This window comes from Perognathus longimembris, chromosome 6, assembly GCF_023159225.1.
Source record: "Perognathus longimembris pacificus isolate PPM17 chromosome 6, ASM2315922v1, whole genome shotgun sequence".
Classification (NCBI taxonomy): Eukaryota; Metazoa; Chordata; class Mammalia; order Rodentia; family Heteromyidae; genus Perognathus; species Perognathus longimembris.
Genome location: NC_063166.1, coordinates 66579566 through 66599207, shown reverse-complemented (window position 1 = coordinate 66599207; position 19642 = coordinate 66579566). Strand labels below are relative to the sequence as shown.

Here is a 19642-nt window from a genome sequence, read left to right as displayed (position 1 = left end):
ATTAAATTAAAGCATTAAAGACGTATGACTGCCTCCCTGAGCTATGCAACCAGGGATGCTTGCCTACATATTTCTAAAGGATGGATTCCTTTATTTTGAGGTACAAAGCCAGTTCGTTGGGCCTGACTTGGTGGCAGAAATGCAGAGTTTTGCAGCCAATTCATTTTCTGTGTCTTCTCGGTATCCAGGGAACTGCAGTGAGGCAGACTGTGTTGATTTTTACAGCCTGTCAGCTCTAATCTGCCAGCGAGGGCGAGCGTCTGTCCAAGGTCACACAGCCACTAAGAACAATGGGCTGGGTATTTTCAACTCCACTCTTTCCTTTCTTATCCTCCCTCAATAAGAAAATCTCTCCTAAAACTGACCTTTTTTTTTTTCTGGTAAAGTCCGTTTCTTCTGAAAGAGAAATAAATGTTCACTTTTCCTCCTCACTACTCTTGAACGGGAAACACACATTTGAAAAAAAGGAGCTGGTTTAACTTGCATTGGAATCACAATCATGGTGGGTTTGTAGATAACATGGAACTTTGTAGGGCAGGAAAAGATTATGGAGTGCTGGAGGATGTGAAAATGGTTTGATTTATAATTATTTGTTATTATTTAAAAATTTTAATAGTTATAAAAATGATGTACGAAGGGGTTATACTTACATAAGTCAGGTATAGAGTACACTTCTTTTTGGACAATGTCACCCCTTCCCTTGCCCTCTCCCAGATTTTCCCTCCATCCCCACCCACAAGTTGTATAGTTCATTTTCCACATAGTGTCCAGTGAGTACCACTGTTGCATTTGTTCATCCTTTGTCTCCCCATTTCTGTGTCTCCCTCCCCTTATCCTCCCAAAGACAGGTAAACAAACAAGGTAAAAAGAAAGCAGCAACAAAGAAAGAAAATCTCTTGTTTCAATTTTCAGGTGGTTTTTTGTTTTGTTTTGTTTTGTTTTTTTGTCAGTTGTGGGGCTTGAGCTCAGGGCCCAGGCACTGTCCTTGAGTATTTTTGTGCTCAAGGCTAGTGCTCTACCGCTTGAACCACAGCGCCACTTGTAGTCTTTGAGTGGTTGTTGGAGATTAGAGTCTCACAGGGACTTTTCTGCCCGGCCTGGCTATGAACTGCAATCCTCAGACCTCAACCTTCTGAGTAGCTAGGATTATAGGTGCGAGCCACTGGCACCTGGCAATTGTTATTTATTTTAAGTAGTCCAAAGGGGTTTCAATTTAATAACTCATCTTATGAGTACAATGCATCTTGAAGATCAGGTTTCACCAGGACACACACACACACACACACACACACACACACACACACACACACACATCCTTCTGGCTGTTGCATGATTCTTGCCCGTACCTAAAAGGCATAAGGGGACAAAGGGAGACATGTCAGTTGAGGGAGGTGAGGGCCACACTGTGGATGGAGAGGCATTGAGAGGGTGATTGGATCTGACAGAGGAAGGCTGGCCCAGGGCCCACTGTTCACATGGGCAGCTGAAGGAAGGCACATGTAAGGGACATGTGACCTAGTTGATTAAAGGGAACAGAGTTCTCGGCACTCTCATTCACTGCCTTGGCACCTCTGCAGACCGGCGCGGATTCCAAGGGCCCGGGCAGTCATGAAGCCTGTGCTTCTGACCCTGGTTCTGCTGCTGCTGTGCTCGCAGGTCATTCCAGGTAATCCCCACCTCTGAGGGGGAGGGCAGAGGGTGGACAGTGAGTCTTGCTCTGAGACCTTTGGGCCTGGGAAGGCTAGCGGATGGGTGGCACGAAGAAATACTGTTTGTTCTGGGGAAGGGGAAAAAGAGCCCTCAGATCCTGAGCTAGCACCGGTACCCCGGTTTGCTAGCTCTGTGATCCCCCCAGCAAACCACTCAGGTCCTCTGAGTTTCAAGTGCTTCAATTTTACATCACAAATTAAGTTGAGAGGGTCCACACTGAACACATTGACATTTTGGAGTGCAAGGAAACGAACTTCTTTATTGTCTGTAATTCCTTGGGAGGTTTAAGGAACTTTTCTAGTCCACCATAGGGAAGTTGGAAAGGGCCCAGGGTCTGAAGATAAACTCGGAAGATAATTACAGTCATCTTTTCTGATCCAAAACAGCCTCTTAAATAAATTCATCTCCTGCTCTTTCCCATGAGGACAACTCAGTCTAGGAGACAGAGGATATGTCATTAGTTAAACATATCATTATTTAAGAAGTGTTGGGTTAGAGGTATGGCTCAAGCTGTATAACGCATGCCTGGAAAGTGAGTTCAAACCCACACAAATATCGAAAAAGAGCTATTAAGGGAAAGTCTCGCTGAGACTGTGACCCTAAATGAAGATGAAGTGAGTGATCAGGGCAGGTATGTTGGGAAGGTCAGGCATCTATTAGCTTAATGACTTAGCTGACACATGCTTTCCTTATCCGCTATTTGGTTACCTTGGAGTTTAGGGAATTCAGAGAGGAAAGCTTGATTCTAAACAGTTTGCAAGATAATGATTCCTTTCTGTCAACCTCTGAGGTTGAGCATTTGTGTGTGTGTGTGTGTGTGTGTGTGTGTGTGTGTGTGTGTGTGTGCCAGTCTTGGAGCTTGAACTCAGGGCCTAGACACTGTCTTTGAGCTATTTTGCCTAAGGCTAGTGCTCTATGACTTGAGCCATACCTCTACTTCTAGCTCTTCTGGTGCTACATTAGAGATAACAGTATCATAGACTTTCCTGCCCTGGCTGGCTTTGAACCATGATCCTCAGATCTCAGCCGCCTGAGTAGTTAGGATCACAGGTGTGAGCTACCAATGCTTGGTGAGCATTTTTTTTTTGTTGTTGTTAAGTATTACTTATCTTGACTTCATGGTTCTGAGCTGATTTAATTTTTAGTCTACAAGTAGTTTCATGCTTAATACCTCTCTGTTTACTTGACTAAAGTGATCTCTCCAGACTCCTTAGAAGAGGCATGAAGAATCAGTCTCACCTGAGATTCCATGTGTGAATAGCAGTCCCTTTGTGTCCTTGTCCTTGAAAGTCAGCTTTGCTAGATACATTGTTTGCTTACTTTTCTTTCCTTCAGTATCTTAAATACATGTTCCTGATATAAAGTATCATTGTGAAAAAGCCTGAGTATAATCTAATTTTCTTTCTCTTACGTTACTTGATCATATATATGCATATATGTATTTATATCCTGGATGATCCAATTTTTTTGTGTGTAGTGTCCAGTAATTTGGCTACATTATACTTTGTTTGGCTCAGTATTCCAAGTATGTCTTTTTCTTTTTTTTCCAAGTATGTCTTTTTATTACATATTTTCATATATATATTTTATTTCAGGAAGTTTGCTGAATATAGTTTATAGGGTTTGTTCTGTTTCTTGTGTTTTCCTTTGTTTCCTGTTTTTTTTGTGTGTGTGTTTTTAATTTCTTTTTCCTGTTGTCAGTATCTGCCATTTCCCATTGATTCCTTTTTTGATTAAAATATCCTCTTCTCCCCTTGATTTCTCTTCAGCCTGTTATTTGTTTTCTGATGTGTTCCTTCTAGTTGCTTTTTTTTGGGGGGGGGGTGTTGGTCACTATCCTGAGTTTTTTTGCTTAAGGCTAGCACTCTACTACTTTGAGCCACAGTGCCACTTCTGGATTTTAAGTGCTTAATTGGAAATAAGAGTCTCATGGACTCTCCTGCCCAGGTTGGCTTTGAACCATGATTCTCAGATCTCACCCTCCTGAGTAGCTAAGATTACAGGTATGAGCCATCAGTGCCAGACAAGTTAGTTTCATTTTCACTCGTGAAATAATTTGTAGAAGTTTGAATTCTTTCAGAGATCCTGTCACTTCACATCTGTATTTATTTAATGCTAGTGCTTTAAAAACACTATTTAATTTAAACCTCACAACACTTCTCTGGGGTGGATATTATATTTTCCTTCTAGAAAAGAGGAAATTGGGGCTGGGAATATAGCCTAGTGGCAAGAGTGCTTGCCTTGTATACAATGAAGCCCTGGGTTCAATTCCTCAGCACCACATATGTAGCAAATGGCCAGAAGTAGCACTGTAGCTCAAGTGGCAGAGGGCTAGCCTTGAGCAAAAAGAAGCCATGGACAGTGCTCAGGCCCTGAGTCCAAGCCCCAGGACTGGCAAAAAAAAAAAAAAAAGGAAATTGACCTGGGTGCTGGTGGCTCACGCCTGTAACCCTAGCAACTCAGGAGGCTGAAATCTGAGGATTGTGGTACAAAGCTGGCTTAGGCAGAAAACTCTTATCTTCAATTAAACACCCAAAAGCTGGAAATGGAGCTCAAGCTGTAGAGCATTAGCTTCAAGCCAAAAAGCTCAAGGCCAGTGCCCAGGCCTTTAGTTCAAGTCCTAGGACCGGAACACACACACACACACACACACACACACACACACACACAGAGGAAATTGCTGCTTTGAGAAAGGAAGTGACCTGCTCAAGGTCTCCTAATTGACTTGTAACACAGATGCATTACAAGTCCAGGCCTATGGGTCCACGGTCTTAACCATTATAGCCGGCCTCACCCAGGAGGGGGAGCATTCTTGAGTTCTTGAAGGGTTAGTATTGGGCTGGGTGTCCATAAATGGTGAGTGACTGTCATCCTATGAAGTATGTAGGGGTGACTTTCCTTTTCTCTGTGGTTCCCCCTTCTCCTGACTGTCTCCTGCCCCCAGTCTCCATCCAGAACTCATTTTCCCTCCTGACTGTGTCTCCTCTCCGTATTAGGCAGCATGGAGAGATGCTGGAACTCTCGTGGGGCCTGCCGTGAGCTGTGCACCAGGAATGAGAGGGTCTTCATTTTCTGCCCGAGTGGCAAGCTATGCTGCGTGAAGCCCAGGAACCAACCACAGCTTGTCACCTGACATCTGACACCACAAAAGAAATGAAGCTCAACCCCACCCGCAGACTCTCCCTCAGGGATTCCTGAGCTTTATTAAAACCCCTTTGGCTGAGTTCTGTGTGCGTCTCTTTGTATACTTAATGTACCTTAATCAGGAGAGATGTGGGTAAGGAATTACAGACAGCCTGCATTACCTGCGGATTTAACAGGGGGATTTAACCAACTGAGGACTGAAAAATGCAGAAAAAAAATCACACCTGCCTCAGACATGTACAGACTATTTTTTTTCTTGATAATATTTCTGAAAAATACAGCTGAACAGTTATTTATACAGCATTTACGTTGTATTATGTATTAAAGTCATCTAGAGATGACTTAAAGTATAGCCAGTCCCTGTTGTCTATGGGGAATTGGTCCAGGACTCCCTGAAAAACAAAAATTTATGTACCTTCAAGCCCCTTATATAGAATGTCATACTATTTGCCTATAATTGATGTATACCCTCTCCGACGCTGTATTATTTGTTGTTATTAGGCATATCAATTGTACAAAATAATGAGTTTCACTGCAACATTTTCATACTTGTGTGTAATGTACTTTGATCATATCAACCCTCTATACTTCTTCCTACTTCTTTCCCCCTAATTCCTTCCCTCTTTCCTAATAGTTCAGTCCCTCTTCTAAGTGTGTGACCGCTTTATTTTTTCCCTAGGTTCCCCATGTGATAGAAAATATGGGGTGTTTTGTCTTTCAAAGTCTGGCTTATTTCACCAAATACAATGATTTCTAGTTCCATCCACTTTCCTGCAAATTAAGTGATTTAATTCTTCTTCTGGCTGAATAATACTCCATGGTGTATATACACATTTTATCTATCCATTTATCAGTTGTAGGTAGGGCATCTGGGCTGTTTCTACAGCCTGGACTACAGTGAATAGTACTGTAATGAAATATGGCTTGGCAGCTATCCCTAATGTATGTTGACTTTGATTCCTTTGTGTATATATCTATGAATGAGTTTAGCTAGATCACATGGTCGTTCTATTTTTATTTTTATTTTTTTGAGGAACTCCACACTGATTTCCATACTGGTTACATGAATTTACACTCCCAGCAGTATATAAGGGTTCCTTCTCTCTCATTTCCACATCTTCACCAGCATTTGTTAGTTTTGTTTTCTTCATGATAGAAATTCTCACTATAGAAGAGGAGAAAGTCTTTGCTCTCATTCATCCGACAAAGGACCAATATCCAGAATATATAAAGAACTAAAAAAAAAAAATCCACCGAATAACTAGGTGATCCAATGAATAAATGAGCAAATGAATTGAACAGATACACTTCCCAAAAGAAGTACAAATGGCCAAAAAGCAAAGGAAAAAAAAAAGTTCAACATTAACCAATAAGGAAATGTCAACCAAAGCCTTTTGTGTACTTTAAATCATCCCTCTGTTGCTTTAACATGTGGTCAGCGCTATACAAATAGCTGTTATACACTATTGTTTAGGGAATCATGGCAAGCATTCTGCATACGTCTATTTCTGGTACAGATGAAAACCTTATTTTCTGAACATTTTCCATTCATAGTTGTTTGAATTTTTGAGTGGAGCACACTGATAAGGAAAGATGACTGTAGCTGGGAGGTATGTACCTTATATGCAAATACTTTGCCACTTCCTGTGGGCTCTCTCTCTCGACTTCCCCTCGCTTGGGTGGGGGGAAGGGGCTTGTCCGCCCCTTCCTGGGTGGCCCTTTATCGCTCTCACATGGGAGCGATGGCCACAGGTAGCCTCGTCTCTCTCTCGACTTCCCCTCGCTTGGGGGGAAGGGGCTTGTCCGCCCCTTCCTGGGTGGTCCATTATCGCTCACGAGGGAGCGATAGCCACGGGTAGCCTCGGTGGCGTGTGGTCGCAGGGTGCCCCAAAGCCACCAAGAACGACATGGACGCGTGGGTCCCTGGAGAAAACCTCTATGGCTTCTCTCTATTCAAATGAGGAGCCTCCCAGATATACCCCAAAGGCAGGAACAAGAGAGGGGCCCCTGATTGGTCCCAAGGGGCTGTCCCTCAAGTGATGTCAGACTTCCTTCTCTTCCAGTTAAAAGACAGGAAGGGGAGGGACAGGCTGAGGTCAGCTGTGGCCCATTAAAGGTGCAGCTGACCCCAACATCTGCTACTCTTTTTTTTTTTTAAATTAGTAGGGGGTGTTGTAAACATACATGTAGGCATAAGGCAAATACTGACATAAGACATATATATATATATATATACAGGGGGCCTCTTCCACAGAGGGAAGGGGTAGGTAAGGTAGCCGTTCGTCTGGCTTTGTTCAGAGAAGCTGGAATCCTCAGCTGGTTTCTGCCAAGTGCAGGAAGGTGCAGACATCAGCCCTCTTTTGGTGGTGAAGTAGAAGTAGGCTGGAGCTCTGGCATCCCTGGTAGTTCACAGTAGCTGATAATTTAAACATAAGTGATTAGTAAAACATTCTTTTTATATATAAACATTGAAGCGAAGGTGTTAAACCTTTGCACTTACTTTTTAAAAACATTAAGGTTGGGTGTCAAACCCTCAGCTCCTATTTCCCTGTAACGGGACTCCCTTAAACCAAACAGTAGGGGGAGAGGAGTGGAAGAAACATGGTGCAAAATTTCTTTAATTTTTGTACAAAACTGCAAGCGACACTGCCACAGCTAAATATTGCCTCTCAAGAAGCGCTTATTCTCTTTAGAAGAGCAGAAGAATTGCAGTATATTCCTTGTTTTCCTGAAGAGAACAAGAAGAGACATTTCTCCAGAGCTAGTGCTCTGGGTTTTTAGTTTTCCAATCTGTAAAAGCATTTACAAGGCTCTTTCCCACTGTTTTGGGAAGATTTAAATTTTCTTAAGATATTTTCTTAAGATATATAATATAAGCATAGCTATCCTTACTAATCATGGGGTCTACTCTCCTCTCTCTCCCTCTCCTTTTTTTTTTTTTTTCAATTTTTATTTTTATCTATTGTTGGGGATTATTATGGCCTGGGAAAGGCTGCCCTTCCACCAGCCTTGGGACAATGGAAGTCCCTCCCACCTTCTGTCCTCCACCCCTTGGGAGGTGAACACGTGCGTGCCACCATGATGGGGTTGTCCCGCCCACAAAGGGAAGTTTCGTGATGTCACTTGATGAACGTGGTCCCTAGCCTATGACTGGTCCTTTGGCCAGCCCCCTTTCTTTCCCGCCATTACTTCTATATAAGTGCCCTTCCATATTAAAGTCTTTGAGACGCTTCCCACCACCGCAGCGTGTCCCTGATGCCTTCCTTTTCGCCTCCGCCCTTGGTAACATGTGGGGGGACTGGGGGGATGGGAAGCATCAGCAACCCTTCCTCAACTTAGCGCAGGTCCATGTGAGCACGCCTTTGGCCTTCCGCTGGCGGAGGGCCAGGCTGAGTGCTCTTTCATAGAGTTTGTGGTTACCATTCTCCCTGTGGGGGGAGAAAGGGGGTGTCCGAACCCCCAACAATCTATTATTTTTTTTTCTTATGACATGGCAGGGCACCAGGCTGGGTCCAGGGAAGAAACAGGGCCGACACTGGGTCCATTGCTGGTACAGGCAGGCTTTCCCGTTTCTCCATGGAAAATCCACTATGGTCTTTGTTATCCTGAAGAGAAAACAACAAGGGGAGACATTTCTCCAGAGCAAGTGCTCTGGGCTTAGTTTTCCAATCTGTAAAGGCATATACAAGGCTCTGGGGATTTAGTTCAGGGAAGAGCGCTTGACTGACGAGCGCAAGGTCTGCGGTTTGGTCCCCGGCTTTGGGGGGGGGGGGGTGGGGAAACAACAACTATAGGTCAGAGAAGAAAAAAAAAAACCAAGGCAATTTGGGAGCAGACTGTGGAGTCAGCTTCCTGTAGCCACAGACTGCCACAGTCCATGCAGCTAGCACACGTCGACCTGCATCCTATAAAGCAAAGTATTAATCCTGAGTCAGGAAAATCGAGGTTTGCGCAGTTGTTCCAAAATTACTCTGGTCCCTTGATCTTAAAAGAGTTTATGAGAGCCCAGGAGAGAAAGAATAACCTTTTTTTTTTTTCTTTTGGCTTGGAGTTTGGTGATAAGAGTCACACCTGCCTCCAGGCTGTTTACTGCGACTCCACCCACAGGCTGCAAAGAACAGTTTAACATTAAGAATTAAAGTTAAGGGGCTGGGGATATGGCCTAGTGGCGAGAGAGCTTGCCTTGTATACATGAGGCCCTGGGTTCGATTCCCCAGCACCACATATACAGAAAACGGCCAGAAGTGGCGCTGTGGCTCAAGTGGCAGAGTGCTAGCCTTGAGCAAAAAGGAAGCCAGGGACAGTGCTCAGGCCCTGAGTCCAAGGCCCAGGACTGGCCAAACAAAAACAAAAACAAAAAAAAAAAAGAATTAAAGTTAAATTAGTAGTCAAAAGGCAAGTAACTTTGAAACCATGTTTTACCAACACACACGGACAGACATACTGATACTTGTGCACAAGCTTTGAGGCATGCTCAGAATTATTATTATTTTTTTTAAAATTGGCCATGTAAGTTTTCAGGAATTCCTGTGGCAAATGGTATTATTTTGCCCATAATAGAACCACGTGGTTGATAAAAACAAAAGGAAACCTGTCCTCACTCAACAGAAACACTCAGACTCACACAGATGCATGCTGTAGACTCACAATGCCTCTATGCACGTTGCCGCTGGCGCTAGGCTCCACGAGGCCCACGCTCTCCGAGACCTGAACATTGCTGGGGCCATGACCCCCTGCGGCTCCTGCCCCCGCCTTGGGTCCCTCGGCCCTTGGTCCGAGTGCCATTGATCTGATCCAGCCTCTTGGGTCGCGGATTGATTCTGCCCCATCGCCTTAGATGGAGGTACCACATGCTCCGGAGTACTCACGCCCATCCTTCCCGAAGGCTACCGACAGCTCCGATTACTTTTCCCGTGGGCATCCTGCCCCATGTTGGGCGCCAATTTGTGGGCTCTCTCTCTCGACTTCCCCTCGCTTGGGGGGGGGGGAAGGGGCTTGTCCGCCCCTTCCTGGGTGGTCCATTATCACTCACGAGGGAGCGATGGCCAAGGGTAGCCTCGGTGGCGTGTGGTCGCAGGGTGTCCCAAAGCCACCAAGAATGACATGGACGCGTGGGTCCCTGGAGAAAGCCTCTAGGGCTTCTCTCTATTCAAATGAGGAGCCTCCCAGATATACTCCAAAGGCGGGAACAAGAGAGGGGCCCCTGATTGGTCCCAAGGGGCTGTCCCTCAAGTGATGTCAGACTTCCTTCTCTTCCGGTTAAAGACAGGAAGGGGAGGGACAGGCTGAGGTCAGCTGTGGCCCCTTAAAGGTGCAGCTGACCCCAACAACTTCCTTCCTCTTTCCCTCCCTCTCTCCCTCCCAACCCCTTCCTTTTCCTCTCTCTTATTCTCTCCCACTCTTCTGTACCTTTGACCTCTCTTTCCTTCCTTTCTTCCTTTCTCTTTTCTTCCTCCTTCCCTCCCTCCCTTACTTTTCCTCTCTCTTATTCTCTCTCACTCTCCTGTACCTTCTACCTCTCTTTCCTTCCTTTCTTCCTTTCTCTTTTCTTTCTTCTTCCCTCCCCTTCCTTCCTTCCCTCCCTCCCTCCCTCCCTCCCTCCCTCCATCCCTCCCTCCCTCCCTTCCTCTTTTGTACTAGGGTTTGAGCTCAGGGCCTTGAGCTTACTCCGTTGACACTCTCACTTGAGCCATGTCTCCAGCCTGGTTTTTTGCTGGTTCTTTTGGAGATGGAGGTTGAGGACTCCTCTGTGTGGATTGGCTTCACGCTGACATCCTCTGGAGCTGAGACTCTGCGGCTAGGATTTCAGGTGGACCACCGTACTGGACTTGCTTTGCCATTTTTTTTGGGGGGGGGCAGGGTTAGGAATTCAAGCACTGGCAGATACTAGAATCTGTGAGGGTTCTGGAATGATCTCCCTGTGGATACTGAGAGGTGGCTGTATACACAGAGAGGGTGCTGGATCTATTACATGTGAGAGACTTCGTATTCTTTATCTCATCTGTTCATTAAAATATCCACACAGCTTTATTGAGGTAAAACTGACAAATAAGGGGCTGGGGATATGGCCTAGTGGCAAGAGTGCCTGCCTCGTATACATGAGGCCCTGGGTTCGATTCCCCAGCACCACATATACAGAAAATGGCCAGAAGTGGTGCTGCAGCTCAAGTGGCAGAGTGCTAGCCTTGAGCAAAAAAAAGAAGCCAGGGACAGTGCTCAGGCCCTGAGTCCAAGCCCCAGGACTGGCAAAAAAAACAAAACAAAAAAAAACCTGACAAATAAAATTACATGTATTTAAGGTATACCTATGTGATTTGATTTGCATATACATGGTGAACTGATTGCCGTAACTGAGTTAATCAACACAATTCATCACTTCCCATACTTACTGTGATTTTTTACCAAGGTAGTGAGAGGATAAATCTGCCCCCTTAGCACACTGCGAATGTAGTAAGTAGTGCAGCATTGCTAATCCACGAGTCACTGCTGTGACTGGGAAGGATCTGTCCTCTCTGAAAGGCGTGTCCGTGCTGAATACCGGTGCCTTTTGTGTGTCTGGCCCTCTTGTGGCCACATGGAGTCACATCACTCTGACTGCTGCTGAGGTAGGAGCTGTCTCGCCAGAGCCATTGTTCCCTAAGCCATGGTGCTCATCGAGTAACAGTTTAACCAGACAGGGTTTCGTAGTGAGAAGATACAGCCCAGCGTCTCTAGGGCCCCATCACAGATATGTAGCAAGAGTATAAAATAAACTGCTGAGCCAGGCACAATGGCTCACACCTGCAATCTCAGCGAATTGAGTGACAGAGATAGGAAGGACTTGGATGTGAGGCACCGAGAAAAAGCTAGGGAGTGTTTCTGGAGGCACACAAAGCTTATTTTTATTTACTTATTTATTTTTACTTTCTGATAGTTTTTCTTATCTTGAAAGAATGTGAAAATGTGGGCATAGGAAGCCCTTTGTTATAAAGTACTGTGCAGACGTGTGTCACTAGGATTTATTTGCACTGCTAGCTGAATAACATCAGGTCTGTTGTCTGTAGTACTAAACTGCTTTCAACAGGAGCCTTGAACCTGGCTATCTATTTTTTTCCCCTCCAAGCTGATTGTTTGTGTACACACACAAGTGGAAAATAAACCTTAGGTGACTAAAGCAAAGCTTATTTTACACACAGCAAGTATTTTAAGGACAGGAGCCCCCTCGCTCCACCTCACCACCCCACCACCACTTCCACTCTTGGTGCACAGGAGCCACGGGTGGCCTGGGTCGTTTGGGATGGGGAGGAGCGGAGCCAGAGAACCTCACTGCAGGAAGAGTGAAACACCTGATCTGAGCGGTGGTCAGTGTGTGGGGAAAGACCACCAAAGAAAGACGGAGCAGCCTCTGGCAAGGCCTGGGCAGCCGCAGAGATAAGCAGGCCTGTGAAGATCCTGAGAGACACAGCAGGGTGAGGAAAAAGAAATATGCTCTGATACAAAGTCTGCCTCCTTCCTTACTGTCTTTCAATCAAGCCAGAACAGTCCCACTGGACCCATTCCAGACATGGAAAGAGAGACGCTGGCCTTGAACCTGCAAGTCAAGGCAGCTCTCTGGGTCTTCAACTCTCAAAGTCTAAGTCACCAGAGAAGCACAGTGAGCAGAGCAGTCTCTGCAGTCACGGGTCATCCTGAGTCCTTTGGCTCTGCTGACAATGAAGGGGAACCGTGACGGCTTCCGGGAAGAAGGGGTCAGCAGGCCAATGTCCCCAAGGAACCTGAAAGCCATGGTAGTGAGTGCTGTGCTCATGTGTTTCACAATTATTCCCTGACTCAGTCTTCAGCAGCAAACATCTGAGGTCAGCAGAGAAAAATCTGATGTCCGCTGGTTGGCTGCATTGATTATTCTTGGAGACCACAGTCCCATTTCATGTTCGAAAGATGATACTCCATTTGTGAGGATGTCTTTGTGAATGGGAGACCTGGTCATTATTGTGCTCAAAAGCATCTGGCTCATTTCTAATGGATCTACCAATTTATGTATCCATTAGCCGTCCCTATCATTCCCCTCGTGAGCTCAGTGGCCTATGCCAGCAATCTGTGGTGTGCACAGTGTGTCAGCAGGCAGCAGTGGCCCTATTTTTCACTGTTGATCTGTGAGGCCTCCGAGATAACTCTATTCTAAGAGTCTTTTGACCCTCCTGGGAGCACTGGGCTGGGTTGGGAGCTTTTCATGATCATGGCAGGAAAGGAAAACAGAATATTTATTACCTCTTAAATCTTAGCTTCCCACCCACTGTCAACTTCTGCCCAAACAAGTCCCCTGTGAAGACCTAAGAGAGAGACAGTAAAAGGCATTTGCCCTGGGATGGGACCTTAGAATATGAATGGATTCAAGTAGAGGCAAAGAATAGGAGTCTGTAATGCAATACATTACACCTGAAAAGAAAGAACACCATTGTTATACGTGTGTTTGCCATCTTGAAGGGGGCTGAACACACTCTGTTAAAAAATACAGGTTCTACAGGGCATCAGTGGCTCATATCTGTAATCCAAGCTACTCAGGAGGCTGAGATGTGAGGACAAAGCCAGGGTAGGAAAGTCCATGAGACTCTTATCTCCAATTAACCAACCAAAAGCTGGAAGTGGACCTAGGGCTCAAGTGGTAAGAGTGCTAGCTTTTGGGAGTTCAAGTCCCAGGGCTGGCACACACAAAAAAATGACCCTAATAATAACAATATAAAATTATATTTTTAAAAAATGAGCCTTGTGACTTTTCTGTTCCCTTCACTCCATAAAAGCTAATATTCTTGCTTCCCTGGTGGTCATGAAGTTATCAAGGCATTTTCCTCTGCTTTTGCCAGCCCCCACTTTTTTTTTTTTAATCTTACCATGACCCACCAACCTATGGGACACCCTATGATGTTCATATTGCTGGAAACAACCCAAGACACACAGAATTATCACCCATTTTCTATTGCACTGGATTTCTCTCTTTACCACAAGAATCAGAAATGTCCTCCTCCTTTCCCTTCATCCGGCACTCCACAATAAATGTGGTTGATTTGTTGTCGGCCTGCCTTATTGCAAATGACTGTTCTCTTTCCGGTTCACTGGTCACGACGGCCATGTTCCTCCAGACCTTAAATACCTGTCTGGACGTTCGGAAGCCTCCTCTTCTTCTTCTTTTTTTTTTTTTTTCCCAGTCCTGGGCCTTGGACTCAGGGCCTGAGCACTGTCCCTGGCTTCTCTTTGCTCAAGGCTAGCCCTCTGCCACTTGAGCCACAGCGCCACTTCTGGCTGTTTTCTATATATGTGGTGCTGGAGAATCGAACCCAGGGCCTCATGTATACGAGGCAAGCACTCTTGCCACTAGGTCATATTCCCAGCCCCTCCTCTTCTTCTTTGAGCTCTGGTCACTCATGAAGCAATTTCTCCTGGCTTTGACTGTTACCTGGCTCCTGGTCCAGGCCAATGAAGGTAACCAGGATCTCCCTCCGAGGGGGAGCCTCACACATGTTCAGGGAGTTTTGAAGGGGAGGACTTTGAGGCTGGGAGAAGGGGGTGGCAGGCAGGCTGCCTGGAGATCTGGGGGTGGTTGCTACTCAGGGAAAATTTGAGTTCCGTGACACCGATGGATCTTCCCTATGCCCATCGCTTGGCTTCTGAGCATCACTCTGAACATGGATGGGGTGAGGTAGGAAGAGAGCTGGATGTGGCATATAGAGAATGTGATGGCTTAAAAAAAATTCCCTTTGGAGGAGGTCTGTTGGAGGAGGTCAGTCTGTTGTTCCCACCATGAAAATAGTTGGCAGAATTCTAACAGAAGCTTCTGGCTAAACTTTTTTTGTCATGCACTCCTGGAATACTCAGTTGCCTTAGGTTGTCGAGTCTTCAGAAAAGATGTTTCCAATTGCATTGATGGATTCAGGCCAGCGAACAGTCCCAGGATGCTGTGGAGAAGGAGAGAAGGAGTGTGATGTTCATGGGAGTTTTACACATGCCCCAGAGAACTTACAGAGGTTTACATGGGCTTATTTCAGAGTCCCATTCCCTTTCACTGGTGCAGCCAGTGTGGGTACCAAAGAGCAAATGTGACTGGGTAACTAGGCACCCTGTAATATGGAGAGATGACACCCTGGACAAAGGGGCGCTTTTTGTCTCGCTCATATACACCTGTCCATGGAGGAGAAACTTCCTGGTGGGAGGACTTTGAGAGATGAAATTGGGGCCACAACTGGATAAAGAAAGCTTAATGGTCTGTGATTTCCCTTAAACCCAGGGATACTTGATAGGGATTTATCTCCACCTTACAGTTCTCTTCACTGCTGGGATTTAGCCTTTCATTTCCCCAGCCCTTTGCTTCTGCTTTCAGGACTGATGTTTATCCATCCTTCCCTTTTATTTTCAGGCACCCAGTGCTGGGGTACGTCAGGCAGGTGCCAACAAACATGGAAAGAGACAGAAGTATTCCATATATTATGCCAAGCTGGGGACAAATGCTGTGTGAAACCCAAGTATGTTGCTGTGCCACCACGCAAAGAAAACCCCAAGAGAGGACTTCAACAAATGTCTACAGCTTGACTTCTCGCTTCCACACGTGAGTCTCCACATCACTGGATCCCACAGTCCTAGTATGTCATCCCTGGGTTTTCCTGTCTGACAATTCTACCTAATTGTATTTTTTAAAGGTAAATAAAGATGGAAAACATGTGTGTATGAGTGTGTGTGTAATAGAGGACAGGATAGACTATTAAGTAGTAATAACCTCCTTGGGTTACTAGCCTGCTGGCCCCTCGTTGGTCCCAAGGAATGTGTATTTGATTCGTTTGATTTTTGTTTTCTTCTAAAGCTGCCATTAGAACTGTGTACAGTGATGAATGGTCCATATCTGGGCCATCCAATATGGTAGCTACTAGTTACCCATGTGATTGGGGATCAGAAATTGTAATTCCACTAAGTCTGTATTCAGATTTATTTTGTGCCATTAATGAATTCCATTTAATCTGTATTTAAACTTATGTAGGTAAATGTGGTTAGTGGTTATTATGATTATTTTTGTCAATCAGTCATGGGCTTGTACTCAGGGCCTGGGTGCTGTCCCTGTGCTTTTGTGTTCAAGGCTAGCCCTTTACCACCTTGAACCACAGCTCCCTCCCACTCTTCCTCTCTGTCTTTCTCTGTCTCTGTCTCTCTGTCTCTCTCTCATCATGGGGCTTGAACTCAGAGCCTGGGCACTATCCCTAAGCTCTTTTTGCTTAAGGCTAGCACTCTATCACTTGGAGCCACAGCTCTACTTTTGGTTTTCTGGTGGTTAATTGGAGATAAGAGTCTCACTGACTTTCCTGCCTGGGCTGGCTTTGAACCATGGTCCTCAGATTTCAGCCTCCTGAGTAGCTAGGGTTACAGGTGTAAGCCACCGGTATTCAGCCCATTTTATCTTTAAAAGCTTGATTTTTTTTCACTACATGAAATAATAATCTACTGATTTCTCCAGTATTCTGTTACTCTCTCTCTCTCTCCTTGCTTCATCTTTCAAGAAAATAGGTGCCGTTGGAAGCACGCTCTCTCCACTCTACAGAGTCTGTATCCTCTTGTCTCTAGTCCTGAAACTTCTGTCTTCCTTTGGGTGGTCTTTCTCCAGAGACGAACTCTTGTACTTTCTACATTTCATCTCCTCTTCCTGACTAAGAACTCCTCTGTGGTTATTCTCATTTCCCCCATCCCTGCCACCCTACTCCCATTATACACAATGCTCCAGTCCCTCTCCTCTTAAACAGTCCCTTAATCCCACATTCCCTACTGGAAAATAACCCATATCTTCGACACTTTCCAAAGAGCTTCTTTATCCATTACATTTTTTTTTTCTCATTCACTTTCAACTCAATTTGGCTTTGTTTTTTTTTTGTTTTTTTGTTTTTTGCCAGTCCTGGGCCTTGGACTCAGGACCTGAGCACTGTCCCTGGCTTCTTTTTGCTCAAGGCTAGCACTCTACCACTTGAGCCACAGCGCCACTTCTGGCCGTTTTCTGCATATGTGGAGCTGGGGAATCGAACCCAGGGCTTCATGTATATGAGGCAAGCGCTCTTTGCCACTAGGCTATATCCCCAGCCCTTGGCTTTGGCTTTGACCTTGCCATTTACACTTCTTAAGTAAAGATCACCCACTAAGTAGCAGCTGGGAGCCAGTGCCTCACTGCTGTAATTCTAGCTACATGGGGTGTTGAGATCCAAAGGATCATAGTTTGAAGCCAGTGAGGCAGAAAAGTCCATGAGACTCCATCTCCAAAATAACTAGGAAAAAAAGTTGGGGGGGGGCTGGAGATGTGGCTCAAGTAGTAAGGGCACTGGCCTAGGAAACAAGCCACGCAGGTACAAGGCCCTGAGTTCAAACCCACCCCCACCACACATACTGATAAAAAAAGTCAGCTATTCCTGAGATTGCCAATCCCCAAGGAAGCACCTCTATTTTCCTCTTATTAATTCTGAGCAAGTATACGACATATGGACCACCTTGTTGAAATGTTTTTTTTGTGTGTGTGTGTTTTGCTGATACTGGACTTGAACTCAAAGCCTGGGTACTGACCTTGAACTTCTTTTGCTTTAGACTAGGTGCTGTACCACTTGAACCACAGATCTAGCTTTTTAGAGAGTTCATTGGAGATAAGAGTCTCACGAACTTTCCTGCCCTGTCTGGCTTCGAACCACGTGCCTCAGATCTCAGCCTCCTGAGTAGCTAGGATTGTAGGGTTGAGCTGCTGGCACTGGCTTGAAACACTTTTCTAGACTTCTAAGTATCAGAGTGCCCCAGTTTTCTTTAGATCTTGTGCTTATTCTTTTTCAGTCTTCTGAGGACTCAGGCCTCCCTTCCCACATCCTTCCCCACCCCTACCTGCCACACATACACATAAAAGAAAAAAGAACAAACGGTGCGACTGCACAGACTTGAAGGAGTGGGCGGTTCTTAAGGAGCTGGCATGCCAGGTTGTACCTGTGTGGGAGACATTAGCAATCCAGAGACTCAAGCCCATTCCTGGCATGACGGGGCCCACGTGTACCACACAGCAATCCTGGGCCAAACTGGCACTCTGTTTTGTTTTTTGCTTTTTTTTTTTCCAGTCCTGGGGCTTGAACTCAGGGCCTGGGCACTGTCCCTGGCTCTTTTTGCTCCAGGCTAGCACTCTGCCACTTGAGCCACAGCACCACTTCTGGCCTTTTCTGTTTATGTAGTGCTGAGGAATCGAACCTAAGGCTTCGTGCATGCTAGGCAAGCATTCTACCACTAAGCCACATTCCCAGCCCCAAGTTGGCACTCTGACCAAAGCTTAGTTCTTTTCCCATGTCCCTCTCCCTCTCCCTGTGCTAGGGCCTTGTGCCTGCTGAAATTTTGAGTAGTGTTACAATAAACATGGTTGTACAGCTATCTCTATGCTGTATGCTGACTTTCGTTCCTTTTTACATGAGCCCTGGAGTGGTCTACTAGGACCATATAGCAATTCTATTTGTAGTTTGTTTAGGAACCTCCATACTGGTTTCTACAGTGGTTGTACTAATTTATAGGCTCACCAACAGTGTATGAGAGTTGCTCCCCCCATCCAAACCAGCATTTGTTGTTGCTTTGTTGCCATGTTGACTGGTGTGAGACAGAATTGTGATGCAATTTTTATTTGCATTTCATATGGCTAAAGACATTGGACATACTTTTTTTTTTTGTGGTTGTGGGGCTTGAACTTTGGGCCTGGGCACTGTCCCTGAGTTCTTCAGGTCAAGGCTAGCGCTCTATCGCTTTGAGCCATAGCACCACTTCTGATTTTCTAGTGGTTAATTGGAGATGAAAGTTTCACTGCCTTTCCTGCCCAGGTTGCCTTTGAACCACAATCTGCATATCTCAGCCTCCTGAGTAGCTAGGATTACAGGTGTGAGCCACCAGCACCTGGCTGGACATACTCTTTTGAGAACTATTTGTTCAATTCATTCGCCCATTTATTAATTTGATCATTTGATGTTTAATTTTTTGAGCTCTTCATATATTCTGGATATTAATTCTTTGTCAGATGAATGGCTGGTAAATATTTTTATTGTCTTTTCATTCTGATAATCATTTCTTTTGCTGTGCAGAGTTTGTGTATGCATGTTTGTGTGCTGGTCCTAGGGCTTGAACTCTGGGCTTGGGCAATGTCCCTGAATGTTGTTGTTGTTGTTGTTGTTGTTGTTGTTGTTGTTGTTGTGTCCTCTAGGCCAGTAGTCTTAGTCTACCACAGCTCCACTTCCAGTTTTTTGTTTTCTTTTTGCCAGTCCTGGGACTTGGACTCAGGGCCTAAGCACTGTTCCTGATTTCCTTTTGCTCAAGGCTAGCACTCTGCCACTTGAGCCACAGCGCCACTTCTGGCTTTTCTTTTCTGTTTATGTGGTGCTGAGGAATTGAACCCAGGGCTTTGTGCATGCTAGGCAAGCACTCTACCACTAAGCTACATTCTCAGCCCCCCGCTTCCAGCTTTTTGGTGGTTAATTGGAGATAAGAATCTCATAGACTTTCCTGCCTGGGATGCCTTTGAATTGTGATTCTCACATCTCAGCCTCTTGAGCAACTAGAATTACAGATATGAGTCACTTGCACCCAACTGTGCAGAGCTTTATAATTTGAAGTAATTCCATATATAATTTATCTCTTATTTCCTGAGCTATTGAAGACCTGTTTAGAAAATCATGCTATGCCAATATCTTGAAGTATTTTCCACTAGTAGTTTCATGTACTGTCATTTTGTTTATAATTATTTACTTAAGTGAGTAACATTATTTATTTCTTCTACAAG

The 19642-nt window shown here is 45.2% G+C and overlaps 2 protein-coding genes across 2 annotated transcripts; both read left to right on the top strand.

Moving 5' to 3' along the window:
* Positions 1 to 1608: 1608 nt before the first annotated feature.
* Positions 1609 to 4933, top strand: LOC125352352 (beta-defensin 122-like). The gene is made up of 2 exons (XM_048347448.1): positions 1609 to 1666; positions 4707 to 4933. Exons 1-2 carry the CDS (start codon positions 1609 to 1611, stop codon positions 4841 to 4843), a joined length of 195 nt encoding a protein of 64 aa, XP_048203405.1. The 3' UTR covers positions 4844 to 4933.
* Positions 4934 to 14464: 9531 nt separating this feature from the next.
* On the top strand, positions 14465 to 15414 carry LOC125353730 (beta-defensin 121-like). The gene is made up of 2 exons (XM_048349387.1): positions 14465 to 14522; positions 15242 to 15414. The coding sequence occupies exons 1-2, from the start codon at positions 14465 to 14467 to the stop codon at positions 15412 to 15414; spliced, it is 231 nt and encodes a 76-aa protein (XP_048205344.1).
* The last annotated feature ends 4228 nt before the right edge of the window (positions 15415 to 19642 follow it).